At 43.2% G+C, this 27,764-nt stretch overlaps 1 protein-coding gene across 1 annotated transcript in view; it reads right to left on the bottom strand.

Moving 5' to 3' along the window:
- LOC142500009 (uncharacterized) overlaps nucleotides 1–26,530 on the bottom strand; it is a 96,563-nt gene extending 70,033 nt beyond the window's left edge. The window contains exon 1 of the mRNA XM_075610064.1: nucleotides 26,428–26,530. Within this exon, the coding sequence (XP_075466179.1) occupies nucleotides 26,428–26,530 (103 nt within the window). The remainder of the gene's footprint in view (nucleotides 1–26,427) is intronic.
- Between the last annotated feature and the right edge of the window lie 1,234 nt (nucleotides 26,531–27,764).

Below are 27,764 nucleotides of genomic sequence, written 5' to 3'. Positions count from 1 at the left end.
AAAGTTGGTGTGGTTTAGACTTCTGCATGTTGATTAGTGAAGAAAAGTAGGTTTGTTTAGCCTGAGAGAGGCAGAGTTGAAACAGGATAGCATAAATTTGTAGGGAAGGAAGTCTGCGACAGTGTGAGATTTCCTCCAGAGGCGTTCAGAGGAACGAGTGCAGGAATGCAGCATGCATGTGTGGGAATTTAGCCAGGGTCTGGGGTTAGAAGGGTGAAAACAGCAGAGAGAAAGCAGGGCATGTAGATCAAGAGAGGAGGATAGGTCAAAGTTGTAGTTCTTGATCAGGTAGTCAGGGTCTGGAGCAGGGCTGAGAGAGGAGAGTAAAGTGGAAACAAAAGCTGATAGGTTAATAGAGCAAATATCTCTGCAGAAGCGAGGGGTAGATGGAGGTGGAGAAAGGGAGAAGCGAGAGAGAGAGAAAATGAAGTTTAATGATGGTCAGAGAGAGGAAGGGGGAAATGGAGAAATCAGAGAGAGACACGTTTTTAGTGAAAACCAGGTCTAGGTAGTGGCCTTCCTTGTGGGTGCTGGCTGCAGTCCACTGTTGAAGGCCAAAAGAAGAGGTTAGAGAGAGAAAGCGGGAGGCCCAAGTGAAAGAGGGGTCATCAATATGTCAGTTGAAGTCCCCATGGAGAAGAACAGGGAGTAAGAGGAGAGAAAGAAGGAGAGCCAGGATTCAAAGTGAAAGAGAAAGACAGAAAGGGGATGAGTAGATGTAGGCGGGCGATAGATGACTGCCACTGATGCTCCTCTCCTCTTATCCTCCAGAAACCTAACAACTACAATCTGCTCCTCTGTCTATCTACTCCCTGTGATGTCATTGTTCCCCAGGAACTACAGGGTGTCCCCTAGTTAGGTGACCTCACCTAAAGTAACTACAAGGAAATTTGTTACGAAGGGTTCTTTTAAATGCGGAGGATGCAAAATATGTCAATACATGCAACCCTCAGCTCATTTTATGGGCTCCTCCTCTAATAAAATATTTCCGATTAAATCTTTTATAAAATTGAGACACACAATACTGTATGTCATATATCTTTTGACATTTGGATGTGGAGCTAATTACGTAGGGAGGACTACGAGATCTTTAAAAATCAGGGTACTAGAACATGTAAGGCTAATTAAAAAACAAGACTGTTTACATCCAGTCTCTAAACATTTCTCACAATGTGAGAAAGGAGGGACAAAAGGACTAAAAAACAGTCAGAGGGAATGAAAAAGTGTTCGTTCATGAGAGAGGGGGAGATATGCTCAATTATTTAGACCGCAGGGAAGCATATTGGATATTTATGCTACAAACCAGGGCTCATTTTCTAAATCGGTAATTTGTATTATATCCAGGATTATGTTGAGTCAGGATTTATTTAGTTTTGTTGTGTTATGTCTGCTGTTCTTTTTCGTCTATTCCCTGCACTTCTTTCCTTTACGTCCTCCCTTCCCCTTTCCCCTCCCCCTTCCCTTTCCCCCACCCCCACCACCCCTTTTTCCTCATTTTTCTGGTCCTGATGCTGACAATCTAATAATTGAAAAATTAACATCCATTACCAAAAATTTATGTAACTAGTGCATGGTCCTTGGTCTGCATAAGGTTTATTTATCTTAATATTAACAAATGTTTGGGTTTTTATTATATAAACATACCTGACTTTTGAAGAAAAAGAGAAAGTGATCACAATAGATACATTGTCGTGTTACCTGTTCATCACTCTGGGAGGATGAACACATCTATTATACTGCACCGACACACTTTATTCGAGCAAATGCCCAGTTTGTACCTGGCAGATACCTGGAATGCGCCGCTCCTCACCTCTGACAAGCCCCGTTGTGTTTGCCTTCCCAGCCTGGGTTCATGCCTGGCTGACGGGCGGCTGATCTGTTAAATGATAATGATTAGGATTTAATAGGCTGCAATGCTTCGCGTGTCTACCAGATGGCATAAATTCATGAATTGTAATGCAGTATATAGATATATACTGTGCAGTATTGCAGCCAGTGGGAATAAAATGCTTCAATCCCTGCCTAGAAAATACCTCAATGCACTCGGGCAGAAAACAGTCACAAACCTCAATACACCCGGGTATACCCGAATTCGTGGGACTAGCCGAGCTCGAATAAAGTGTGTCGCCAGTGTAGAGCAGAACTATATTTTCATTGAGTGATGCTGATAGAATGTTATGTCCATTTTGGATCATGTACTGCTTTTAATATACCTCCCCTGTCGTTTATGTATTTGTAATTGGAACAGGGGATTGGCATAATATGTACTGTTTAACTTTGTATGTGTGGGGCCTGGGGCAACAGAGGTTAGTCACCAGTGGTGACGTCACCCTGTGTTTACATACACAGTTATGGGGGGATTGCATTCCTTTTACGACTGCTAGGTGTGTGTATCCACAGAGTGGCCATGGCTGATATCATAGTGTGGTCCCTGAGGTACCCCGGGCCGTTCGCGGAGGCATTGATGGGTCGGTGTGGAGCATTCTTTAGCCAGAGTGTCTATTGGCTGAGGTGCAGCACCCAGACCAATCAGCCGCCGGAAGGTACATCCTGGAGGGCTGGAAGTCACGGCGAATTGCCAGGCCAATGGTGAGACATGGAGTAAGTACAGCCCTCTGGAGGGCATGCTCTGGCAGAGATGGGGGGCGTGTTCACTTGTCGGCATTCTGACTGACACAGTGGCGCCTCGCATGACGTCATGCGCATGCGCATTAGAGGGTTGTGTTGATTTTCAATCATCCTTCATTCTTTAGGGTTATGAGAGGGATATATAAGTAATCTAGGTTGCCCCAGGCTCTATACTCCTTGATAAAGGACCTACCCATCCGAAACGCGTAGGAGGTTTTTGTTCCCCTCCTGGGGTGATGTTTTTACTGGCCTTGTGCTGAATAAATAGGACTTTATTTTTCACCACCTGACTCCCTGGCAGTGCGCTGTTTTTCTTCTTTCTGTTGCTCTGCATCTCTACCCCTACGGCTGGCACGCCACAGTGGACTACCAGAGACTGCAGGAGTGGGTAAGAATATTCTGATTATTCTTTATGGCCAACCACAGATGAGTACATTTACCTTGATCATCCCCATGAAGTGTATGTGAGGTGACTTAAGCATTATTACGCTTCCTCCAGTATTGTTGAACCTGGTATAAATTGGTGACTCACAGGCCATTTGGAAACATACCCACTCCGTTATAGTCTATTTGGAGTCCTTCAAGATTTATGGATTGATTGATAAGTTTTCTAGCGGTTGGAGCACCATCTTCCCCTTACCAACACAGGGCGGGGTTTAGCATCTGCTGACTCACACCTAATCCTGTGTGAAAGGAAATGATCACTCTTTATGTGGCTCCGCACCATTAACCTACAGTATCTCCAGTAATGTTATGGATCAGGTCGAATGGGTTTAATAACCAGACAGTTTCACCGTATGTGAAGCATAGAACCTTTCTCTCCACATCCTCTCCAACACAAATCAGAGGCACCAACAAAAGAAATGGCTTAATCTAAAGGAAGTGTACTGTAATACAACATATAAAATCTTCTAACAAGGTTCTAGGACACTAATTGATACAGAGGAAGAAGCTTTAATTTCCCACATTTAGTGCCAGTCCTCAATAGGAATCAACTCATTCAGTTTTTCTCCCATGTGGTAGCAAATTTAGTCTTTCTTGCAAGATTAGAGGTTAGTAGGAATTTATAGATCAGGACAAATTTATTTTTTATTTATAAAAATGTTTTTCCAGGAAGTAATACATTGAGAGATACCTCTCGTTTTCAAGTATGTCCTGGGCACAGAGTTATAAAAAATACATGGTTACGATAAAAGAACAGGGTTATACAGGGAATTCACAGACATTTCATGGGCAGATAAAGTTGGAAAATTGGGTACAGGGGATAAAGGGCTTATGTGTGTTCAGATAGAAATAGAGCAGCTTTAACATCCCTTTAACATCAGCGAACGGCAGCAAACAGCTCACGCCCTTTGGCTGCCCTTCGGCTGCGCCAAAGGCTGTGCGCCTTTGGAGCAACGCAGATGTACACTGGGTAGATGAGGTTGAATCTGGTGCATCTTTTCTTTGTCCCCTTGGCTCATTAACATTCCAGTGGGTGGGGTTGCCGATTCAACAAAGAATGAGCACATGTTAACCCTTAGCACGCTGGTCCTGTGCAGAGGGGAGCAGTTCTTGGGGGGCCCTCATCAGGCTGTGCGCCTTTGGAGCAACGCAGATGTACGCTGGGTAGGTACCAGGGCCGGCTGGGATGTTTGTGAGGCTCGGTGCAGGGAAATGTGTGGGGCCTCGGCTCTTACCTTCTCTGGCGGCATCTCCTTATTGTGCTGTCATCATGGCTCCTGGTGTCATGGCAACGTGGCGCCGCATGGCATCGTGATGTCACACGACGTCCCGTTGTCAAGGCAGTGCGACATCATTTGACATCGTGGATCCATGATGACGGGACCCTACATGAGGAGATGCTGCCAGAGAAGGTAAGAGAGACACAGAGGCCCCATGCTCTCCCCCAGCAATCAGTTTAATTGTTGTGGGTGAGAACGCAGGGCCTCTGTAAGTGCGGGGCTCGGTGCAATGGCACCGACAGCACCACCATCAAGCCGGCCCTACCCAAGGCACACAAATTCATGGAAAAAACTTGCCGTTTAAGGAATAGGATCCTTAATTTACATTCAAGTAATCTATCAAAGGAAAAGAAATCAGAGGTTGCTAAATGTACCAAGTGTATCTTAGTTGAAACCTCTGCTGATAACAGTTCTAAATCAACATAAACAGCTATGAAAAAGTTTTCCTCACTGTTATTTGAATGTTAAATGCAGTTTTCGAAGATGCTATTCCTTTTTTCTGCGCGACGGCTAAAATCGGCTTTAAATCTGGATTTAAGGATGGGGAAATAAGATGGTACTTTTACGTTAATGTATTTCTATGGAATAAGGACAAGTTCAAAATCTCTCTGATGCAGAGGCTTCGTTAAGCCAGGGGTTTTCAAAGTGAAGCCCCCTGAAAAGGGTCTTTACATTCTTCAGAAGAAGCTTAGATTTTTGATAAACACATAAAAAGCATTCGCTTCGCAGCTCCGCCAAAGAAAATGGGTACAAGAAAGGATACAAACACAAGGAAACATGAAACAGCAGTCGCAAATGATAAAGGAAGTCTAGAAGTTAAAAACAAACTCTCACAGCTTACAGCACAAAAAAGTGGAATTGTTCCATTGGTACTTTAAACAACACTGTTATTAAATAACGCACAAAATGAAGAATACACTGTAAAACCGTATGAATGGATGATTGTAAAAGCAAACAAACTTTATTGCTCAAAGAAATATGATACTACAGTAGCAATGATTTACATATTTTATTAATTGTTTTCCTTAGTACCAATGATTTAAAGGTGTACTCTATGTAAAGACAATTTTGAGAGCTGAACAGGAAAGCATTATTTAATATATTAAGCATCTGCATAGAAGTAATGTTATACACATATAGTTTTAATCTAATAAACATGGGGATAATGCTGAATTACAGTGCACTGTCAACACATGCTATACATGTTCTCATGCCCACATTTTTGTAAGTGTTATATTCTATCTATCTATCTATCTATCTATCTATACATACATATACATATAAAGAAGAAAATATCCGTGTTAGTCCAGTTGCGATAGTGCAGAATAAATGAGTTCTTCAGTATTAGGTGATACATTTTTATTGGACTAACAATTTACTGCTGCGGCTCATTTTATTCTAACACATCGCCGCTTTTTTCCTGGCTTTTTTCTCGAATGCGACGCACTTCACCGGGAGCATGCCGCATTCATTTTGCGTTCTCAGCCGCGGCTCATGCGCGGTTGATGCATTTATTGAGAATGGTTCGGATTTAATAGGTTGCAATTCTTCGCGTGTCCGCCAGATATTCATGAATTGTAATGCGCATGCGCTTCAGTAATGTGTCGACTTGCAGGTGTTTCGTTTAAAAAAGATACCACTGTGTGCTATTGTAAATTGGCCTTGAGACTGAAGGAAGAGGTTGCAATAATGTATCAATTTAGGCTTTTCATATTAAAGAAAGACAAAGACCAGTTTCTGTTATTCTCCAGAGACCCGCCGCCATGAGTGTTCAAGTGCAGCCCGTTTTCCAAAAACCCGACAGAAGTTACGCGTATTTGATATGGACCGCGATTAATGCAACAGATGATAAGATGGCAACAGTTGCTCAAATTTATTAGTATTTTATCAAAAACTATGACTTTTACAAATTTTCGCCAGCTCCTCATACATGGAAGCGTGCAATAAGGAAAAGGTTATGTAGTGATCCATGTTTTTATCGTATTGAGCCACAATTTATTGGAGGGTATTGGTGTGTATCGCCGGCTTTTTCCTGTATCTATGATCATGCAGACGGAAAAAGGCGAAAGGTCGTGTTAAAACCAACTAAGAAATGGCAGTCGCTGCCAAGCAATGCGCCAGCACAGCACCGGCTTCCAATAATGGTCCCACCGTCAGTGACAACCCTTGCTGTCTGTCCAGCAAGCCTGAGCCAGATTTCGCGTGCAGTTTCGATCAAGCTTGCATGTACCCAAATGATTTCCAGCTTCATCAGCTGACTGATGTAGTAGTCCCGCTGCCAAATATCAACGTGTATGATCAAGAACGCTGGACTGGCAGTGGCCCGACGCCGGCGCCAGCTGAATGGGAAATTCCATGGTGAGTATTGTTGCCATATTATTTTCTGTGTTTTTTTTAGTTTGACAATACAGTATCAATATCGGTGCAATTCAAAAGTCAAGCGATTCTCCTTTAAGCAATATCATTGGCTGAGCGGCTTCTACAGTACTGCAGATACTGAACAATTGGTGGAACGCTAGGCGCATGCGCATTGGAGCTTTCTTTAAACGCATATGCGTTTCATCACATCGACGGTAGGCGCATGCACATGCGAACATGAGACGCCCCCCGAGAAAAATTATTGGTGGGACTGGTTGGGAACTTCTTTAGGGGACTGACCATTACAGTAAAACTTTTCTTTTTGTTTTTCCTCAGAAAAGAAAACGGCTAATGGAGGGATTTCGATGGATAATATCGCTTTGTGTAACAATGCCTGCACATTGATGAATCGGATTTAAAAAAACACGTACCGGAGTCTACAGTTTAGTGGCCGTTATTGATTAGGATAGAATACTGTACCTGAAACAGTATGCTGATGTTTTCCGGCCGTACAGTATACAATACTTTTTTATATACAGTATACTTTGTAATAAACCCGAAAAAATAAAAACTATGCATTTATTCTACATGTATTACAGTACATACAGTGTGTCTTCTATACATTGCCAGTACAGTACAGTACGTGTCTTCTATTTCTTTTAATACTCTTGTACTGAGCTACAGTATACAGCACAGTATGCCTGGACAGTAGTGTACATTCTAGAAACACTGTATTTTGTTACAGTAGCAAAGGAGCCAATGGAACAATGTAAAACAAATCAACATGTTCTTTTATTGGTGGAGAAAGTACAAAAACATTTATTTACAAATACTGTACAATGTAGAAACATTATAAGTGCACAGCAATTCAAAACATCAACAGGTGAATGGTTTACTGCTACAGTAGTGAAAACATTTATGTATAGAAAGTAAAATCATTTACAGTCAGTCAGTATGGTTTAGAGTCACATGTTATATAAACAAATTCTTTATTCATAAAATATACAAAACGCGCCATCTCCTTTATTAAAGAACGACAAGTCAAAACATATACAGTGGGATGGTGTGCAAAACAGTCTGCACCAGTACACTCGTCGAGGGCAGCAAACAGGCCCGGTTTTCAGGGTAACCTTTGAAAACCGTGCCTGTTTGCGGCGCTCAGGGACAGGAATTGTGCAGGTCTTGTGTACAGTAAATACAAACATTTTTTTTATTAATACAAGTTAAAACACACAACATCTCCTTTATTTAAATACAGCAGGTCAAAATATGTACAGTACAGTACAGTTCAGCACAACAGTATGGTCTTACCTGTGATTTAAAAAAAAATCTTTATTCATAACATACAGTATACAAAACGCAACATCTCCTTTATTAAAGAAACATATACAGTACAGTGGGATGGTGTGCAAAACAGTCAATTAGGCCTACCACTACAGTCCTCGAGGGCAGCAAACAGGCCTGGTTTTCAGGACAACCTTGAAAACCGGGTCTGTTTGCGGCCCTCCGGGATTGGAATTGTGCAGGTCCTGTGTGTGTGTACCGCAAGTTAAAACATTTCTGTATAAATACAAGTAAAAACACACAACAACATCTCCTTTATTTAAGTACAGCGGGTCAAAACATGTACAGTACAGTTCAGCACAACAGTATGGTCTTACAGTACCTGTGATTAAAAAAAATCTTTATTCATAAAATATACTAAACGGAACATCTCCTTTACATAAGAACAGCAAGTCAAAACATTTGCAGTGGGATGGTGTGCAGAAAAGTCAGGCCTGCACCACTACAGTCCTAGAGGGTAGCAAACAGGCCCGGTTTTCAGGACAACCTTGAAAACCGGGCGTGTTTGCGGCCCTCCGGGACTGGAACAAAACATTTACCAAACATTTTCAACAGCTGAACACTCACTCAAATGCGTACCCCACCAGATTGTCCTTCCATGGTGCAAAACACCATTAATGCAGTCTCGAACGCCTTTCATTACAGGATCTAATTGAATAAAAGCGCCGCCATTCCTCCAGAATGGTCTTCCTTAAATTGTCAGGAAGCACCTTTTTTACGTGATTTCCTTCGTAGTTCACTCTGAAGGCCCAGTCGCAGTACAACGAGCAGGGCACATGGTGCTTAAAAATGTGCAAGGCATACTTGTGGGGTGCACCAGCACTCATCACCCTATACTTCTCCCTGAGCGCCGGTGGCAGATCGCACAGGGTGATGTTGGGCACCGTATCGATGCTAGCGAATGTAGGTCTTCTGTGAGCGGGTGTGCTTGAGGTGACGGGCGAGGGTAGGTTGTCTGGGAGGAAGCTTTCCTCCTGTCTTGGTCGCCGTGTTGTCTCCTGGCGTGGTCTTGACGGGGTTGTCATGTCCTCCTCAACGGCATACATGTACACTACATCTTCTGGTTGAGGGGGTGCGCTTGGTGATGGAAGGGTGTCGATGCTCCCATTCATCACATCCATGCCACCCTCCTGCTCCGGCATCGAGTAAACAGGGGCATGAACACCGAGCAAATTATATATACCCGCTATGTCAGCCTCTATCTTCTCCATCCATTTATCCATATGTTGCGTCCGTTGCTCCATATTTAGCATGGTCTCCAGAAGCAGATCTATCTTTGTCAGCATAATGGAGTCCACGGGGATATCCACACTTATCATATTCAGCATCCGGTCTAACGAGCTGCTTCTTGTGCATGGCGTGTGGACAGCTGGGTGGATGGGTGCTACAGAGGATGAGATGGGGGTTCCATGGAGAGAAGCGGCAGCGTCGTCGAAGAAGGGTGGAGGAGGTGACCTGTGGATATCCAGTTGAGGAGAAGCGGCAGCGTCGTCGAAGAGGGATGGAGAAAGTGACCTCTGGATTTCCGGGCGAGAATCAGAGTCGTCTAAGCGCAAAGGAGAAAGTGACCCGTGGATTTCAGAGGCACCAGCGGCAGCATAGTCAGATACAACTGAAGAAGATGGCCTGTGGGTTTCCGGGAGGGCAGCAGCAGCGTTGAGGACGAGGAGTGGAGAAGACGGGCTGAAGATTTCCGAGACAGCGGCGGCAGAGTCGTCGAAGCGTATGGGAGGAAGTGGTCTGCGGGTTCGATGGGTTGGCTCCCATTCGTTTTGCGTTGAGAGTACATCTCCGTATTTCTTCTTGACATAATAAGGCTGACGTCTATTAAAACCCTTAGCCTTTGGGGTCAGCAGAAGGTTTTCATTATTGGTCTTAGCCTATTGCTTTGGCGTTGGCTTGGAAATGGCTCCCGCCTTTCGCTTTTTCTGCATGACAGGCACGGCAGAGGCGAGTGGGTTCCTGCGTCCGTAGAATCGGGGTTGCTCCATGGAAGCAGATGGCACAATGCAGTATTTGGACAAGGGCAAGTTCAGATAAAGATCGAGTGGTGGGCTATGCAAAGTGTGTAACCTTTTATGCATGGCGGCGAGGTAAAGTGGGCGTACTCTAATGTTAGTCATTACCGTATAAATACACCATCCATTTTGTGGATTCACTGCACTTTGAATACACATCGACTAAACATTGAATATACATTCTTGTGTTTGTATTTCTTTCTACTCGCAGCAATGCCTATTAAAAAGATTTCCAAGGATCTCAGCCTGCGAATTAAGGAGATGAACACGAGCGGACACCGAATTGCTGCTATCCAACGCTGGTTAGCTTTTTCTGGCCTCGTTGTGCCAGCAACCACTGTGAGCTATCATGCACACAGAAAAAACAGAGAACTCAAAAGGGCACCAAGGGTAACTAACGCGTAAGTATATTTATACAACTTAAAAAAAATTATATTAAATATTGTACTGTACAGTAGATCTACAGTACTGTATCTAATATTTTTGTTATTTCTGTAGCTTTATATTACAACAGTATATATATTTTGTATATTTATATTTATATTACAACAGTATATATATTTTGTATATTTATATTTATATTACAACAATATATATATATTGTATATTTATATTTATATTACAACAGTATATATATTTTGTATATTTATTTTACAACAGTATATATATTTTGTATATTTATATTTATATTACAACAGTATATATATTTTTTATATTGCTGCATATTGATACTGTAGAACTGTGCTTGTGGCCTACTGCACTGTAACTCACCGGATTGTGTTTCTTTACTTTGTAGGGAGACAACTCTTCTGGTGGACAAAATAAGTGAGGAGAATGATGAGAATAGTGCATTAAGGGTCAAATACACTCTACAGGAAAATCACAATCTCACTGTATCCGAGACCAGCATAAAGAAGATGAGATGCAGCATTGGATGGAAATATGGACGTGTGAGGTTAGTACTGGACAGTACAGGAGGTAAAAGTGTTGTTTAGGAAACTGTACTGTACCGCTAAAATTATTTATTCCTTGTCATTACAGAGCGTACCCCATGATACGGGACGTAAACAAAATAAAAAGAGTGGTCCAGGCCCAGGCATGGATCGACAGTGGAGAAACTTTCCAGGATTGCATCTTCACTGACGAGTCTACTGTGTCGCTGGAGAGATTTGCAACCTTTGCATTCCACAAAAAAGGTCGCATATCTATGAAGCCGCGGCCAAAACACCCCGTGAAGCTGCATATGTGGGGTGCCATCTCTAGGCGTGGACCAGGATGCATTGTCATCTTTGAAGGTAAAATATATAAAATATAATGTAGCCTTATGCACTGTACTAGTGTAGCCTTACTGTATGCACTGTACTGTACAACTGTATTGTGCAGTTTTTTTAGCACTTTTCTTTTCTTGTTATAGGAATCATGAATAAAGCTTTCTTCCAAGACAAAATTGTCCCTGAGATAATGCAATACATCACACGCGAGTTCCCGGATGGTCACCGTTTCTACCAGGACAACGATCCGAAGCACACGCGTCAACAGCGCATATCCTTGAGCGCGGTATCAACTGGGTGAAGACGCCAGCGGAGTAAGTGCGGTAACCGTGTCTCGTTTTTTTACCACTGTATCTCTTAAACTAATTGTCCTTTTTTTCCAATTACAGATCGCCAGACTTCAATCCGATCAAAATGGTCTGGCATCAGCTGAAGGACCATATCCGGATTTGGGCGAAACCCTCCAAAAAGGACGAGTTGGCGAAAGGCATAATGAGTTTTTGGAACGATGTACTCACCGTGGAACACTGCAATAAATATATAGACCATATTGCGACTGTGTTGCCCATTGTGATCGCGCGTAATGGGCAAGCATCAGGAAAGTAGTACTGTACTGTAGTATTGTAAGTACAGTATGATACAGGTAAGTATGGCACAGATTTTTTCTTTCCTAATAGTCAGAGTATACAGTAGTTACGTTTTTTTCTTTCCAGAGAGAGCAGCACCAGCCATCTGGTTACATAGTACATAACAGTAGTCAGAGTATACAGTAGTTCCAGTATAGACTAGTTTGATAGTACTACAGTAACTGCCTACTAACTGCTCAATTTTTTTCTTTCCAGAGAAAGCAGCACCAGCCATCCACAGTAGTACTACACATCACACAATGCCATAATACAGTACGCACATAACTGCACTAATTTTTTGTTTTCTTGTCGTTTCAGGAAAAAAAGGGTGGCTTAGGGGGTGGTGGGGTGTTGTGTCCAGTCTAATCTGTTTGTACAGTCAAATGTACAGTATATAAACAGCAGTATTGATGTAGACAAAACTTCTCCTCTCAATGAACTACTGTACTGTACACAGAATGAGGAACAAGATAAAGATGGAAAAAATAATATTACTATATATAAATATATATATATATATATATATATATATATATATATATATATATATATATATATATATATATATACACATTACAGTATATATTATTAAATAATATTCTTATAAATGTGCATTACTTATGTTTATCCATGTTTTAAAAATGTTTTCTAAATGTTTATCCAATTTCAATCTGCCAGAAGAACTTCATAAAGACTGCATTATGTATTATTCATGATTATTTTTATATTTGTATTTTTTTGGTTCCTGATAAAATAAAATAAATATTTATTTACATTCCTGCTAATCATAATCATTAACAACACCTCCCCCCACACACACACACACACACACCTACAGTACACCAATGAATAAGAATGAATGACAAAACATGAATCAGTTAATGGGTTTTTTTAACTCTCAATTCTCACAATCAGATTTACATTTCAAATTCGAGAAGGGATTTTCCAAAGCGTTACTGTAAACAAAGCCTCAAAGGGTCGGGGGAGTTGGGTGAGTCATGCGTTAGCTCCCATCTCAAAGAGGATTACATGCAGGCGCAGTGAGGTGATTGACGCTCGGCTAGGGACGGATTAAAAACACAATGACTACAGTAGCTTCAGAAAAGTAATGACTCTGTGGGGGGGGAGGGAGTTGGGTGAGTCATGCGCAGTAAGCAGCTAGCTCCCATCTCAAAGAGGATTCCATTCAGAAAATTAATGACTCTGTGGAGTGTCTGTCGATAAGAGTTTGTGTGTGCTTGGGGGAGGGATGAAGGATTAGTTATGCAGCAGTTGAAAGAAATTACATAGAGTAGAGTACAGTAATTTCAAAAGGCAGTTCATCATAATAATTTGATCCCTACACCCCCAAATACAGTACATAAAAACTACACAAATCAACCATGTGCACTCAAACGCACAGATTGAATATCGTAATATCAAGATTGTTTTCGCAGGCTTTTGGATAAAATAACAGTTAAAAAATATAATTTAAAAAAAAATTGTTTGGGGCACTCAAGCAAGCAGTGGTGGGTGAAGTTACAGGTGCATGAGCAGTAATCAATTAGCTCCCATCCGAAAGAGGATTACACACAGGCGCATAGAGAGGTGATGCTCTGTGCAAATCAAATTCGAGAAGGGATTTTCCAAAGCGTTACCGTAAACAAAGCCTCAAAGGGTTGGGGGTTGGGTGAGTCATGCGTAGTAAGCAGCTAGCTCCCATCTCAAAGAGGATTACACGCAGGCGCAGTGAGGCTTTGTAGCTCGGCTCTGGACGGATTAAGAACACAATGTCAAAATTCAGAAAATTAATGACTCTGTGGAATTTCAAATCCTTGAGCGAGCCTTGTGTGTGTGCGTGGGGGAGGGGGATACAGGGTACAGCTGCATGAAGTTCAAAGATAATGACATACTTTAATTTCAAAAGGCAGTTCAACATAATAATACACCCCCAAATACAGTACGTAAAAAGCACACAAATCAACCATGTGCAGTCAAACGCACAGGGTTGCAGTCAAAAGCTACAGCACAGATTGAATATCGTAATAAAGTATCAAGATGGTTTTTGCAGGCTTGTGGAGAAAAAAAAATTAGAATAAATTTTTTTTTTTTTTTTTTTTTTTGGTCACTCACTCAAGCAAGCAAGCAGTGGTGGGTGAAGTAACAGGCGCATGCATAGTAATCACCTGCTGTCAAGCAGGAATGTGATTGAAACCAGACACATGTTCAAAGGAATGGTATGGGAGAGAAGTACTGCATTGTAGAGAAGATAAGAAGTTGAAATACCCTGCAGTGCAGTTAATTATCCTGAGCAAGGGGAGAGCGCTGTATATGCCGAAATGTGACACTGTTACAGTACTGTACACGCCTATGCGTTTCAACAATTTTCAAATGAGACATACTGTACAGTACAGCACTGCAAATGCATGTATACTTTAAATATGCAAATTTACAATTACTGCGCGCGCACACACAGACGGTGTACTGACGTAGGTTGAACCGCGAAGGTATTAGACTTCCAAGACAACAGCTCGCAAACGCCCCCCTGAGTTTTTACACGGCATTGCAGTATTGCAGACAGCGAGAATAAAATGCTAATATCACGAGCGCTAAAATAACGCAATTCACACCGGGCGAAAAAAAACAAAAACCGCACCTGACTGGGATTATCTGAGAGCCGTGGATCTAGCCGACTTAGACTCAGGTCGGCCACCACTGCAAACTCTGCAAACATATTTGCCAAGATTCCACAGCCAGTCACAACCATAGAACATTCAATGTTAAAGGATCATACAGCTGCACATCCAGGAATATAGTGTATATGATTCAGTGCAACAAATGTGACCAAGGTTGCTACATTGGGGAAACCAGCCAAAAACTACAAGGAAGAATGAATATGCACAGACACTCTATACTCCATCACAAAGAAGGAAGATACTGCTCACCTGTGGGATATCACTTCTCACAACCAGATCATTCCATAAATGATCTAAAAATCAAAATCCTCAATGGAATGTTTAAAAGCACCCAAGAACGGAAAACATTTGAACTCAGAATGATAAGACTCTTTGACACCAAAACCAGAGGACTTAATGCGGACATGGGTTTTCTCACACCCTATCAAAATTGTTTGTAATCATACTTATTGCCTCTATTCTTATCCACTCTCTCTCCCCCCCCCCCCAGCATCCCTCCCCCTCCCCACCTTTCTTTGACACTGTCCCCTGGCTTCAAACACTTTTAACATCCTACAGTAAACTTCTATGATTTTTTTTTCCCCTCTCTCTACGCTGTTTTAGCCATTGAAACCTTTGTATATCAGTATTGCTTGACCTGAAGGAGAGGATAACTCTCGAAAGCTTGTCCTATGATAAATTGTTAGTCCAATAAAAAAGGTATCACCTAATACTGAAGAACACACACACACACACACACACACACACACACATCTTTAATATATAAAATATGACTACAGCTCAAATGCTATCTGTCAAAGACTTTTGATAAAGGGCACTTTCACTAGCCAGAAATGTTGAGTCTCTTATACTAACTAGGGTGCCAGTCTACTATTTTTCCTGCTATTTAATGGTACGTTTTTTTGTATTACATTAGTACTATTTCATATGCAAACTTTTGCTATTCACATTGTATATATTTTGTATGATCTTTACAGTACTGTTGACTGATCTTTTGTACAATTGAATTTCTATACTGAATATATTTCGTTATATTTGAACATCAGTGTTGGCGACTTATTTTTTTTCTTGACTATTTAGCTTCTTTTTTTTTCTAATAGAAATTTGAAAAGTACACACAAGCCCCTCAGATGACAATTACTGGATGCCCCATCAATTTGAGTATTTCCCTAGTAATTACATATTTATTTTATCATTATCACAACAGCATTTCTAAAAGCCAAAAATAATCCTTGTTGCTTTATGGGATTACCTCCAATATCTTTATTCGTGATCATTACTGCAATGGTATATGATGGTGACCGCTAATATCAAGAGTAAGTACATGCCCACCCTACCTTTGGATTTGTGAGAGCCAAGTACCCACCACCGCCAATAAATATTCTGTGTGTGTGATATGTTTAGGGTTTCTGTGAGATGCATATTCTCAGTGACACTAAACTGCAATAGAAAAGCATAGGAAAGAAGTAGCTGCATTCTCATGGAAATCAGAGATCTACAGTAACTTTCACACTTATACAGTAGCTCAATTTCCAGCTACATTGATTAAGGCCATAATGGGCACAGCAGACTATTATTTCTGATTACAGTACAATTATTGTTATGATCTCTATGGCGAACAATATTAAAAAATAGATTGCAATATATTTCTAACTTCTGGTCATATATCTTAACTTATGCTTTCATTGTCGATTAATATTCATTTGTTCCACAGTCAATTGTTTAATGTTATTTAATGCGAAAAATAAAAGTTTGCAAATGAGTTCCAATGTAATAGTAAAATATAATTGAGTTCTGTTGGAATTTTCCACAGTTAACATTTTAGACCTGACAGGTGTCTGTGTCACCAGCATTTATGAAAAGGGTGCAAAATTGACAACAGTTCTTTGTCATCCTCTTCATCTACAGGAGGTCTGTGGAAGAGGTGTTAAATGCAAAGTGTTGCCAGCACTACTTCCTGCTCTTGATATTGCAGGTCTTTATTACTTAATGTTGCTGAATAATAAAACAATAACATTATTTCCTGTAGTGCATTTCTCCAATTGGGATTCAAAGCGCTTCACAATTACAGTATAGCGCGCAGTTCGCAGCACATAGAAATTTTACAGACACAGTCCCTGCCCAGATGAGATTACAATCTATGTTTTTTTGGAGCCTGAGGAACAGGGAGACTTGCCCAAAGTCACAAGGAGCTGATCCCAGGAATTGAACCCCTGATTCAAACTCAGTGTTGGTATTTACAGTCAGTCATGATCTCATTTTTGTACAGTCTATTACAATGTGGCAGGACGGCCTGTAGCCAAGGTCAGGGAACAGTCCACACGTGTAGTTTCAGGATAAATTAAAACGTTCAGTGGCTTTATTTCTCCACAGCAACATAACATGCGGGTACACTGTCGCTTTAAGCAAATAAATCCTGCTCCACGCTGGGAGAAAACTGACTAACACAGCAGTCTTAGCGAGCAGGCTGGCTGGCTAAACCATACCCAAACCGTAAAAGTCTTTTTAAGCAGTCATGCAAACAAATGAAAGAAATCTTACTTTGGCTGCAGTAAGTAGTGTGCTGTATCCTTCTGGCTAGCAGCACATCTATCCATGTGCTCTCATCTCAGACAGACAGTTACTGCTGGTAACAAGATCCTTATCTACCTTGCTGGCTCTCAGGTGTCAGCTTACATCCTGATTAGCTAGCTTCCACCTGAGTTGACCCTTATGAGTGCTGGATGAAGCACTCAGACATATGTTTCCCAGGCATAACAGAGGGGTTGACTTCACCCTGTCACATACAACAAATTATAATTACAACATACAGATTTAGCCAGATTTATTGTCCCCGGAGTCGTGGCATAAATAGCAAAACACTGCTGTTCCCGAGACTGTTGAAGCCATGGCTGCCTGCGGGGAGACCGTTCTTCTGAATGTGCCCTGCCAGAGATCTCCCACTGCTGGGGGGTTGCTGTTGTCACGATTCTGCGGGTTCCCCCGGCAGCATGAACAGTTAGTCTGGCTACATTTGTAGATGACTATTATTATAGTAGATTGAAGTCTAATAACAAAGCTCCATTAAATTTGAGCTCATAACGTGACGCTAACTAAAAAAGCTGTAACACCTCTACCCCCGGCAAATAGCAGAGCGGCCACACCAGATTGTCCCAATGTGTGTGCAGGTGATGCTCAGCGGTTGTTACCTTATTTCTCAGGTTCTCAGGGTGCTGGACTTCGTGCAGAGCTGGAATGGTGAGCAATAATAGAACAGGGCGCCAGGAACATTTCTTTAACTTTATTGTACAGGCATCTTTAGGTAGCAAGATGACTGGTTTTCAAGTAAAGTAGTTTCTTGTTACAAGCTTAGACACATGAACACAGGTTTCCTCAATCATAAGACTTGTAGGCAGGGTAACTCTTTCTCAAGTCTTTCCCCTGTTGCAGGAAACAGAACCAGAACTTCTCCAATAATTATCCAACAACTCCTTCAGGTCTGCATGACCTGTACGAATATCCCACTTTCTACTATGGCAGGCTACTTGTTCCTGAAGTGTCTATAAGGCCCATACACTGGGATACTTTCCCTAACTGGAAAACAAGAACAAATTGTGCTACCCTTAAGTACAGGACTATAAACCCTGGAGATCCTCTCCCCACAGATGGCCACTACCTAGACCTGGTTTTCACTAAAATCTTTTCTCTCTCTGATTTCTCCATTTCGCCCTTTCCTCTTTCTGACCATCACCTCATCCCATTTTATCTCTCTCACTTTACCCCTTCTCCACCTCCATCCACCCCTCGTTTCTGCAGAGACCTGCGCTTTATTAACCTACTAGCTTTTGATTCCACTTTACGCTCATCCCTCTCCTCTCTGAGCCCTGCTCCAGACCCTGACTAGCTGGTTAGGAACTACAACTCTGCCCTGTCCTCCTCTCTTGATCTACATGCCCCGCTTTCTCTCTGCTGTTCTCACCTTTCTAACCCCAGACCCTGGCTAAATTCCCACACGTGCATGCTGCGTTCCTGCACTCATTCCTCTAAACGCTTCTGGAGGAAATCTCACACTTCCTTCACTACAAATGTATGCTATCCTATTTCAATTTTGCTCTCTCTGGCTAAAAAAAACTACTTTTCTTCACTAATCAACACACACAAGTCTAACCAAAGACGACTCTTTTCTGTCTTTTACACCCTTCTCAGACCACCCTAAGCTGCCTCTTCTTCTTCCTCCATCTCACCTCAGGACTTTGCTGACTATTTTAAGGAAGAGGTGGAATCCATACATCAGAAAATCCCATGTGTCATTGTTGCCCTCCTCTTCTCCCTCTACCACTTTCCCTCTTGACCCCATTCCCACCATCTCCTAAAACCTCTTGCTCCTACTATAATCCCTACACTCACACACATTTTTAATGGCCCTGCTCCGACTTAGGGGGTCATGCAGTAAGCAGCGGAAAATTGCATTCGCCAGGGGTTTGAATTCGCCATGTTTTTGACGTGTTACCCTCGCTGTATGCAGGAAGGGCCGAATCCCTGGCGTATCACAGCGAGAGCAACATTACCAAACATGGCGAGTAGCCAGTGGCGAGACAGTCTGCCTGGCGAGAAGCTGCCGAGAAGCTGTCCCCTGCCGAGATGTGTCTGCAGCAGAGAGAGATCCGCCGCTCTCTCGGCGCAAACATCGGCAAAATAAAAAATCTTTTACATACAATTTTATTCATAGTGTACATGTGCAGGGGGTCTCCTGAGCTGAACCGCAGTGGTTTCAGGTCTGGGGACTCCCTGCTTCCCGAGATACAGGCCCCTTTATGAGGTGCCGGTATCCTTCTGCATTTAAAGGTCCCGATCACGTGACCGCGGAATGTTAACAAAGCAGAGGGATACCGGCACCCCATAAAGGGGCTGTATCTCGGGAAGCAGGGGGTCCCCGGACCTAAAACCAAAGCGGTTCAGCTCTGGAGACCCTCTGCACATCTACCCTATGAGTAAAACACACATATCAATAAAGAATAATTCCTTACCTTTGCGACTATCTGCTATGGTAACGAAGCAGCATGAATGTATTTTTAATAATAGTGTCTGTGAGCAGGGGGTCCCCTGAGCTGATCTTGTATAGGTACTCCCAGTTCCAAAAATAGCGATAAAGAGACTCTGAGAAATGATCTGAGAGACCCAAAAATGAAAAGTATATGACATATATGAAGTCCAAAAGATGGTTCTAAATTCACAGCAAATCAGGTTATAAGTTCTTGGGCAAATAACATCGCCTATTTTGTACAATAAAGGACTGAACTGACAGGGAAAGATGGACCCAATAAGAGAGTAGCTAGAGAAACTAGAGCCCGCCTTGAACCGAACCTTTAGTGACTCATTAGCATAAATATCTCGGTCCTAGCTTCTGCATCCCTTAATGTCCAAAGATATTGAGGTAAATACCTGTGTCCTTATGATAAAGCCTTGTAGGATCCCACGTGCTGAAGCTATGGTGATATCGAAGCCTCAGACCGTCCGGGAAAAACTTCAGGCTGCTCACATGGAGGTGCCCGTCTCCTCTCGGTGTTCTCCCATGAGGCGTAGCGAATTGCCAGAACCTGCGCTGCGCAAGTGCGTCACTCCAATCATGGGGCAGTAGAATTGAAAAAATTGGTGGAACAGCAGGAACCCAGAGAAAGCACCGATCAACTCACCAGAGGTAGCAAAAAATAAGAAAAGGTTTATTGAATTACATTGTTAAAAACAAACTAACATAAAAAACAAAATCTCCTACATGTTTCAGGCTCTCCACCCCTTTCTCAAGGAGTATGAGAGGGGTCTGATGGAATGATGTATATATAGCCCTCCTCTGAACTCTCCAACACCAGAAATGCATGACAGGTGATTAAGACATATAACAATTAACTCAAAAAGTGCGTCCATGTCTCTATATTAATAATGCACTAGGAAAATAATGAATCATAAATCAATATGGGAACATCAATAAACAGCTAGGCAGTGGACAGAGAAATCTACAATATAAGTAAACTCAATGTCATACAAAGAAATTGATACAGATTGTGTTGAATAAAGGTGTATCCCACTAATTGATTAATTAAGCTATCCCTATCACATAAGAGATGAGGACACACATAAACATGTTGATTGCATAAACATAAGAAAAGCTGGTATAACCTTCATGAAGTAATAGATATATTACTGAACAGAAAACATTTCACAAAGATATAAAAACTTCAATGTATATGAAAATAAACAAGGATATACATCCAATTGGTTTGACAAAAAAGTGTTTTAGAAGAAAAGAAGAATAAAAGAAAGATAAAACAAGTCCTGTTGGTATGATCTGTGAACTGTAAACGTAACCACGAGAGGATAAGGTATGCTCCAGGGTGAGGCTTGAACTTACAACCTCGGCATAGTTTAGTACTGACATATAAGTACCGCGCGCTAACCGATTGTGCCACTGGAGCACATACAAAATCATCTCATAGAAAACAAATAATATAAAATGATCATATCAATAGAATGTATTATTTGATCATTTGTATATGTTTTTATATGATGTGATTCCACAGGTCAAAGGTAACACTGAAAACTCAAAACAGACTTGTAATTTGAAAGATTAAATATAATAAAAGTGTTGGTGAGGAACCAATGCAATATAACATGAGAGAGTACCCACAAGAGAAATGGACATAAATCATAAAAAATACTTCAAATCCCAATGTGTATTGAACCCATTTGGGACAAGAGTATTTAAAGAGAAAATCCAATGGGCCTTTCTCCTGTACAGTGCATTGGTTCTGTCACCTCCACGGCTATGGATCGGAACAGTGTCAATGGCAACGCATTTAAAATTAACAAGAGAACCATTTACACTCACACACATTTTTAATGGCCCTGCTCCGACTTAGGGGGTCATGCAGTAAGCGGCGGAAAATTGTATTCGCCAGTGGTTTGAATTCGCCATGTTTTTGGCATGTTGCCCTCGCTGGATGCAGTAAGGGCCGAATCCCTGGCGAATCACAGCGAGGGCAACATTCCCAAACATTGCGAGTAGCCAGTGGCGAGACAGTCTGCCTGGCGAGAAGCTGCCGAGAAGTTGTCCCCTGCCGAGATGTGTCTGCATCAGAAAGAGATCCGCCGCTCTCTCGGCTCAAAATAAAAAATCTTTTAAATACAATTTTATTCATAGTGTACATGTGCAGGGGGTCTCCGGAGCTGGACCGCATTGGTTTCAGGTCCGGGGACCCCCTGCTTCCCAAGATACAGGCCCCTTAATGAGGTGCCGGTATCCCTCTGCATTTAAATGTCCCGATCACGTGACCGCGGAATGTAAACAAAGCAGAGGTATACCGGCACCCCATAAAGGGGCCTGTATCTCGGGAAGCAGGGGTCCCCGGACCTAACACCAAAGCGGTTCAGCTCCGGAGACCCTCTGCACATCTACCCTATGAGTAAAACCCACATATCAATAAAGAATAATTCCTTACCTTTGCGGCTATCTGTTATGGTAACGAAGCAGCATAAATGTATTTTTAATAATAGTGTACTGTGAGCAGGGGGTCCCCTGAGCTGAACCGCATTGATTTATGGATAAGGGACCCCCTGCTTCCCGAGTTACAGGCCCCGGTATGTGTCATCGGGTGCCAGTATCGCCGCCATCTTTATAGCATCCATACGCGACGTGCCCGCTATAAAGATGGTGGCGACACTGGCACTGATGCTCCAAACCAGGGCCTGTAACTCGGGAAGCAGGGGGTTCCTGAGCCACAGATCAATGCGGTTTTGCTCAGGAGACCCCCTGCTCCCGCACAATATTATTAAAATACATTAATGCTGCTTCATTACCATAGTGGATATCCGCTAAGGCAATGAAGGAATTAAGGCATAATAGCATGTTTATTGGGGACAATTGCGCCCAATAAACATTGCAATAAACAACATACACCCCCTGTGCCCCCAACAACCCCTATACCCCCAGAATATATATTACATTTTTGGGATGCACAGCAATTATACTATAGGCCGGCGGTGGCCCTCAGGTGTTCCCCGCAGGCCTGCAGTACCAATTATGGCTCCCCCCTCAAAAAATTAAACAACACATAAATACTTTTCAATAAATACACCCCCCTCCCCCTCTAACACATACAGTATAGTAATGTGCAAAATTACTATTATCCACATATTATCCACATATGAATTTGCCCATTTAAAATACATAAAGCACAATAAATACATATAGCACTCACCCATGTCCGGCTGGCACGATGAAGGCCATCCTCATCTTCATTCCCGTCCATGCCCCCTCCGATGCTGCAAAACATAAACAAGAATAACAAAAGCCAATGTAATGTCCCCTAACCCCTTAATCACCTTAGCGGTTATTAACCGCTACAGTCATTAAGGGGTTAACCCACCCTCACCCACCACTCGGGAGGCCTATACACCCTCCCCCACTACCCATCCCGTGAAGCCTAACCACCCTCACCCACTAACCCAGACGGGAGGCCTATCCACATACCCTTGGGGCCAATACCCCCTTCCCCCACCCCCAGTACCCACAATAAAAACAATACACAGTCCCACAATAAACATCATTATATTTATTAAATACATTACCCACCCCCTGTGCCCCCCCATAAATACATGATTTATTATTTTACATACAGGGTTAATACCCCAGACCCACGGGAGTCCCCGGTGGGCCTGACGGGTATCCGTAGACCTCACAGTAGCCCAGCACCAGGTTTCAAGGTCTGGAGGCCTATGGGTGGTCCCCGCCAGGCGCCATGGTCCACCAGGTGGTCTCCGCGGGTCACCGTGGGCCACAATGGGGTCTCCACAGGTAGGCTGGGCCTCACGTCTTATCTACTAATGCCCCCTGTATGGAGTCAGATGTACCAGCTGTCGGCTTTGAAGAATGCGTTACCTTAGCACCTACATTTTCTTTTTTGCTTAATTGCTAAAATATGTATTTTTCAATTTTGTATAACCAAGTAACCACAAGAAAAACCAGATAAAGAAAAGTAAGATGTCCATTGAAGTCATATTACCTGACATTGTGATATTAAATATGCCCACCCTTTTTTCTTGTATAAGATCGCTTACTTAGAGCCTATAGAGCAGTGTCTTTGTGTTAGGTCAGACAGCATGTCTTGAGTTAATGTGAATGTACTCCTTTAAGTGGCCGCTGCAATAAAGTTTCTCAACAGATTGCTTTTGTCTAAATAATAATAAGTGGGGACAGAGTTTTTTCCACGACACAACTGTAACACATGTACCACCACCCTCTGGGAGATACTGCTTCAGCTACAAGGTGTTGTGGTGTGGTGTACCTGTGAGGGTCCAGGAGAGCTGAGCTGCCTGCGATGGGATGGAGACCAGGACAGGCTTTTGGTGACCTCTGATGTTCATTCTGGTGTTCAGCGCCTCTAGCTTCAGTGGACTCCAGGGTTTTTGGAGGCAGTTCCCACTAAAGCAACTCTCATACCTCCCTGCCCACAGACTAGAATTAAGGCATGGGAATAAATGAAAAAGGGACTTTATTGCATCACTGCAGCAGGTGGACTTACAGCGGCTTCAGGGGTCTCAGAGAATCCCAGGTCTCTGGTTGGTGCGTACTCTGCATTGGAGAGCCTCAGATATTTCTGGCCCAGCCAACCCATGAGGGGTTGACTGGCCTCTCACTCCAAGCCTGGAGGAGATGTCACACACTTCCACTCCTTAAAAAGGGTGGAAGCAGACTCCTACAATTTGGTACTGCCTCCCTGAGGAACTAGAAGGGCAGTCTCAAGGTCTGTACCCTGATAGGCTGTACACACACCATGAGTCACCACCTCCTCTGTCACTCAGATGGTAGAATCAGGGGGGTCAATTGCCCACATAACTGCCTGTCACAGCCTAGACTGCTAAGGACTTATGTGACGGGGGGAAAGAGAGGCACTCTCCCCTGGGTGGAAATTTCCATGTCCCCACTGGACCAATTTGCTGCACCATCCATCCTCTGGAACCTGCAAGATAACAACAGGTCACATGAGATGCTACACATACCCACTATGCACACACAGTAGAACCTCAACCACCCACTTATGACAGTGATGGATAACTATCCTCTTCCAACATGAAGAGTCTAGGGAACTACATATAGTGTTTGGGATCTGGCTTTTTAATTACCCATCCCTCAAAATCCTTAACCCATACGAAGTATATCCTAGGGGCACCTGGTCACTGACGGATTTCTACTCTGTCAATAAATACACAGGTTCCCACTAACCATTCAGCCATAATGGAACATATGCGGGATTCGGTGATAAACTTCCTCATGCTGGTCTTTGACTTTAAATAAGCCAATGCTGCTTGCTTATGCCAATCATAAGAAAAAAGTGACAGTGCGCAGCTAATGACTAGTGAACAGCAAATATCGAGTGAACAGTGCACCGTGATTAAACAAACAATGTTGTGGACCTTAAATGTGGATCTTGCACTAATCATGGGTCTGCAGCCTTTCTTGGGGGTGGCTCGACACCCCAGGAACTAGACAAAAAACAAAAGAACAAGGCGCACAACGCACATAGTGTAGTAGAGTTAAAAATGTGACTTTATGATTAAAAGTAAATATATCTGCGTACATCAAGTGAGAATAAACAAGCAGTTGGTATATTGGTTTACCACACCAGGAGATGACACTGTGCGACGCCCTCGAATGGATCTCGGCATGCAATGGGTCAGGAGACGTCTCATCTGTCCCTTACAGCGTCCTCCGTTTAGGGGTAGTGTGGATAAGTCCCTTGTAGAGAAAGCCCCACAGCACACAGCTCACAGGATGGTAAAAGAGCCGCAGGAATCAGCGTCTGTGGATCACTGCACCGTTTGCCTCTACTCCTCGTTGTGCGCTCGGCGATGACGTCACGAGTCGCTCCGCAACTTCCGCGATGCTTCTCGTGGAACGCACAGCGTGCGTGTCAGTCCAATGGTGCTTGGCAGCGGGGAGGGATACTTGGCAGGCGGCTACTAAACAGTGTCCAGAATCACACAGGATGGGGGGAGAAGAGCATAGACACCTCTCTTCCAACGCGTTTTGTAACACTGGGTTACTTCTTCAGGGAGGCTCCGATCGAGGATACAGTGCCGTGGCATCCAGCCTGATGACCCAGGGAGGCGGTGAGCTGCTCGGGACATCTCCTACTCACAATTTGTGACCAATGCTTTTATTATATTAGCACATTGTAAGTGCGCATTTTTACCCATTCATTTTTTATAAAGTTTATATTATTGATCGCACTATGTAGTTTTTTCGCTCTTTATACATGCGGTATATGCTGACGGAGTATCGATTGGTGGTCCGGTGCCTTCAAGGGTGGCAACCCTATTTGCCAACTGCTTATATATACACTTTAGTCCTGTGAGTAGAATAGCTATATGAGCCAAGACACTGCCACATTTATTCACTTATTGTAATACGTCTGCACTTAAATTTGTGTATCTTGTTTTGTTTTCTCAACCCACTATATGCTCCCCCTGGATGTTCTGAGATACTTCTAAACTTTGTAACCCGTGAAACAGGTCCCACCAGTGAGGTTTGAGCTGGGGTTTTTTTTGGTCATCACATCTATTTAATTTCATCATTTATACTATTATTATTTATTCACTCCTTATTAAGCTGTTCGCGCCTCTTTGTTCACCTGTTTACACAAGTAGGGGCATAGCATAGTCCATGGCCTATCCATATGTGGCTGGTTTGCCCGGGCCCCACAGGGGTGACAATAGCGTGGTGTCATGGCTGCGGTGACCCTCTCTCATACTTTGGGCCATGTAGCTGGGAGAATCAGCGGGAATAAGTTCTGAGCTCTCCAACGTTGGAGCTATCGGTAGCTCAGTAGGTTCCGCGGGTGCCAGCAGCGCCATCTTGTCGACATCATCATGGATCGCCAGACTCCCGAGACCACCGGGAAGACTCAAGCCCAGCAGCAGCAATGACGTCACTTCCAGTTGGACCGGAAGTTCATTAACCCGCGGCGCACCGGACAAGGCCTCATCCGGCACCAATTACGAGTCGGCCGCCACTGGACCTTGTAAGACGGAAGGAGTGGGAACCTCACCAGTGATCAGGTAGGCGATGTCCCCGGATTCCTCCGCAGGCAGGTCCGGATCAAAGGCGTCATCTTCCTCGGTTGCAGAGCTCCTTCTGATGGACGACTCTGACCCAGAATTAGGGCGCGGGAAGCAGATAAAAGTCGTTTCCTTCTCCACAGGTCCCGAACAGCTGGGCACATCTTTCTCAGCCATGGGTGGGGACACCTCCACCAGGACGCGATGCCAGGGTGAGTCAGTCGCCCGAGCGACCAGTCTTATGGAGCTTCCCCACTCATGGTCGCCTGGGGACTCACACCTGACACCCCTGGGTCAGTCCACTCACCCTCAGGATCCTCAGTAAATAATGATCCCAGTCCTGGGACCATCAGCTGCAGGACGCACGGGCTCCATGGTAGACCCAGCGGTGTAGAGGTCAGGCAAGGCAGTATCACAGGCCATGAGGGCATGGCAGTAAGTGGGCTTTGACACCGGACCACGGGATCATCCAGGCGCGATGGTTAGGGCACACGGACCTACGTCGTCCACGACAGGAAGGCTGAAGGAAGCCACACCGGTTGGTGTGGAGGCTCTGGAAGAGGGCACGCAAACCTTTGCTGGCACAGGGCTGGCAGGCCATAGGTAAGCCTCCCGCTGCCCCCTGCCCTCCCCTCCCCCCATCATCAATCTGCAGCCAGTTACACATTGTTGTGATTTAGGGGAATTGTTTTTTTTTTTGTTTTTTTAAAGCTGCCTGGATATATAAAATGTCCAGTATCTTTATTCCTATAATACTTAGAAGAACGTCATTATTTCATCTGTATAATTAAAATTTGCATGACAAAGCAGATATCAGAGATATAACATAGACCAACCTATTGTTCTTAATATCAATTTAATCAGTTTAGTTCCCTGCTCATAAATACATATTTCACATCCTTGTGAACCGTATTCCAGATATCTCATATTTAGGGAATGGATAAGAAAATGTAAAATTAATGTTGTCACCTTTTCACATCCGGTTGGGGGACATTTCATGATTGTGAGGTCTCCTTTAAAACTGACCCCC

The sequence above is a fragment of the Ascaphus truei genome, chromosome 7 (assembly GCF_040206685.1).
Source record: "Ascaphus truei isolate aAscTru1 chromosome 7, aAscTru1.hap1, whole genome shotgun sequence".
Taxonomy (NCBI): Eukaryota; Metazoa; Chordata; class Amphibia; order Anura; family Ascaphidae; genus Ascaphus; species Ascaphus truei.
Note: the sequence above shows the minus strand (reverse complement) of the source record. Positions and strands in the feature narration are given on the sequence as shown.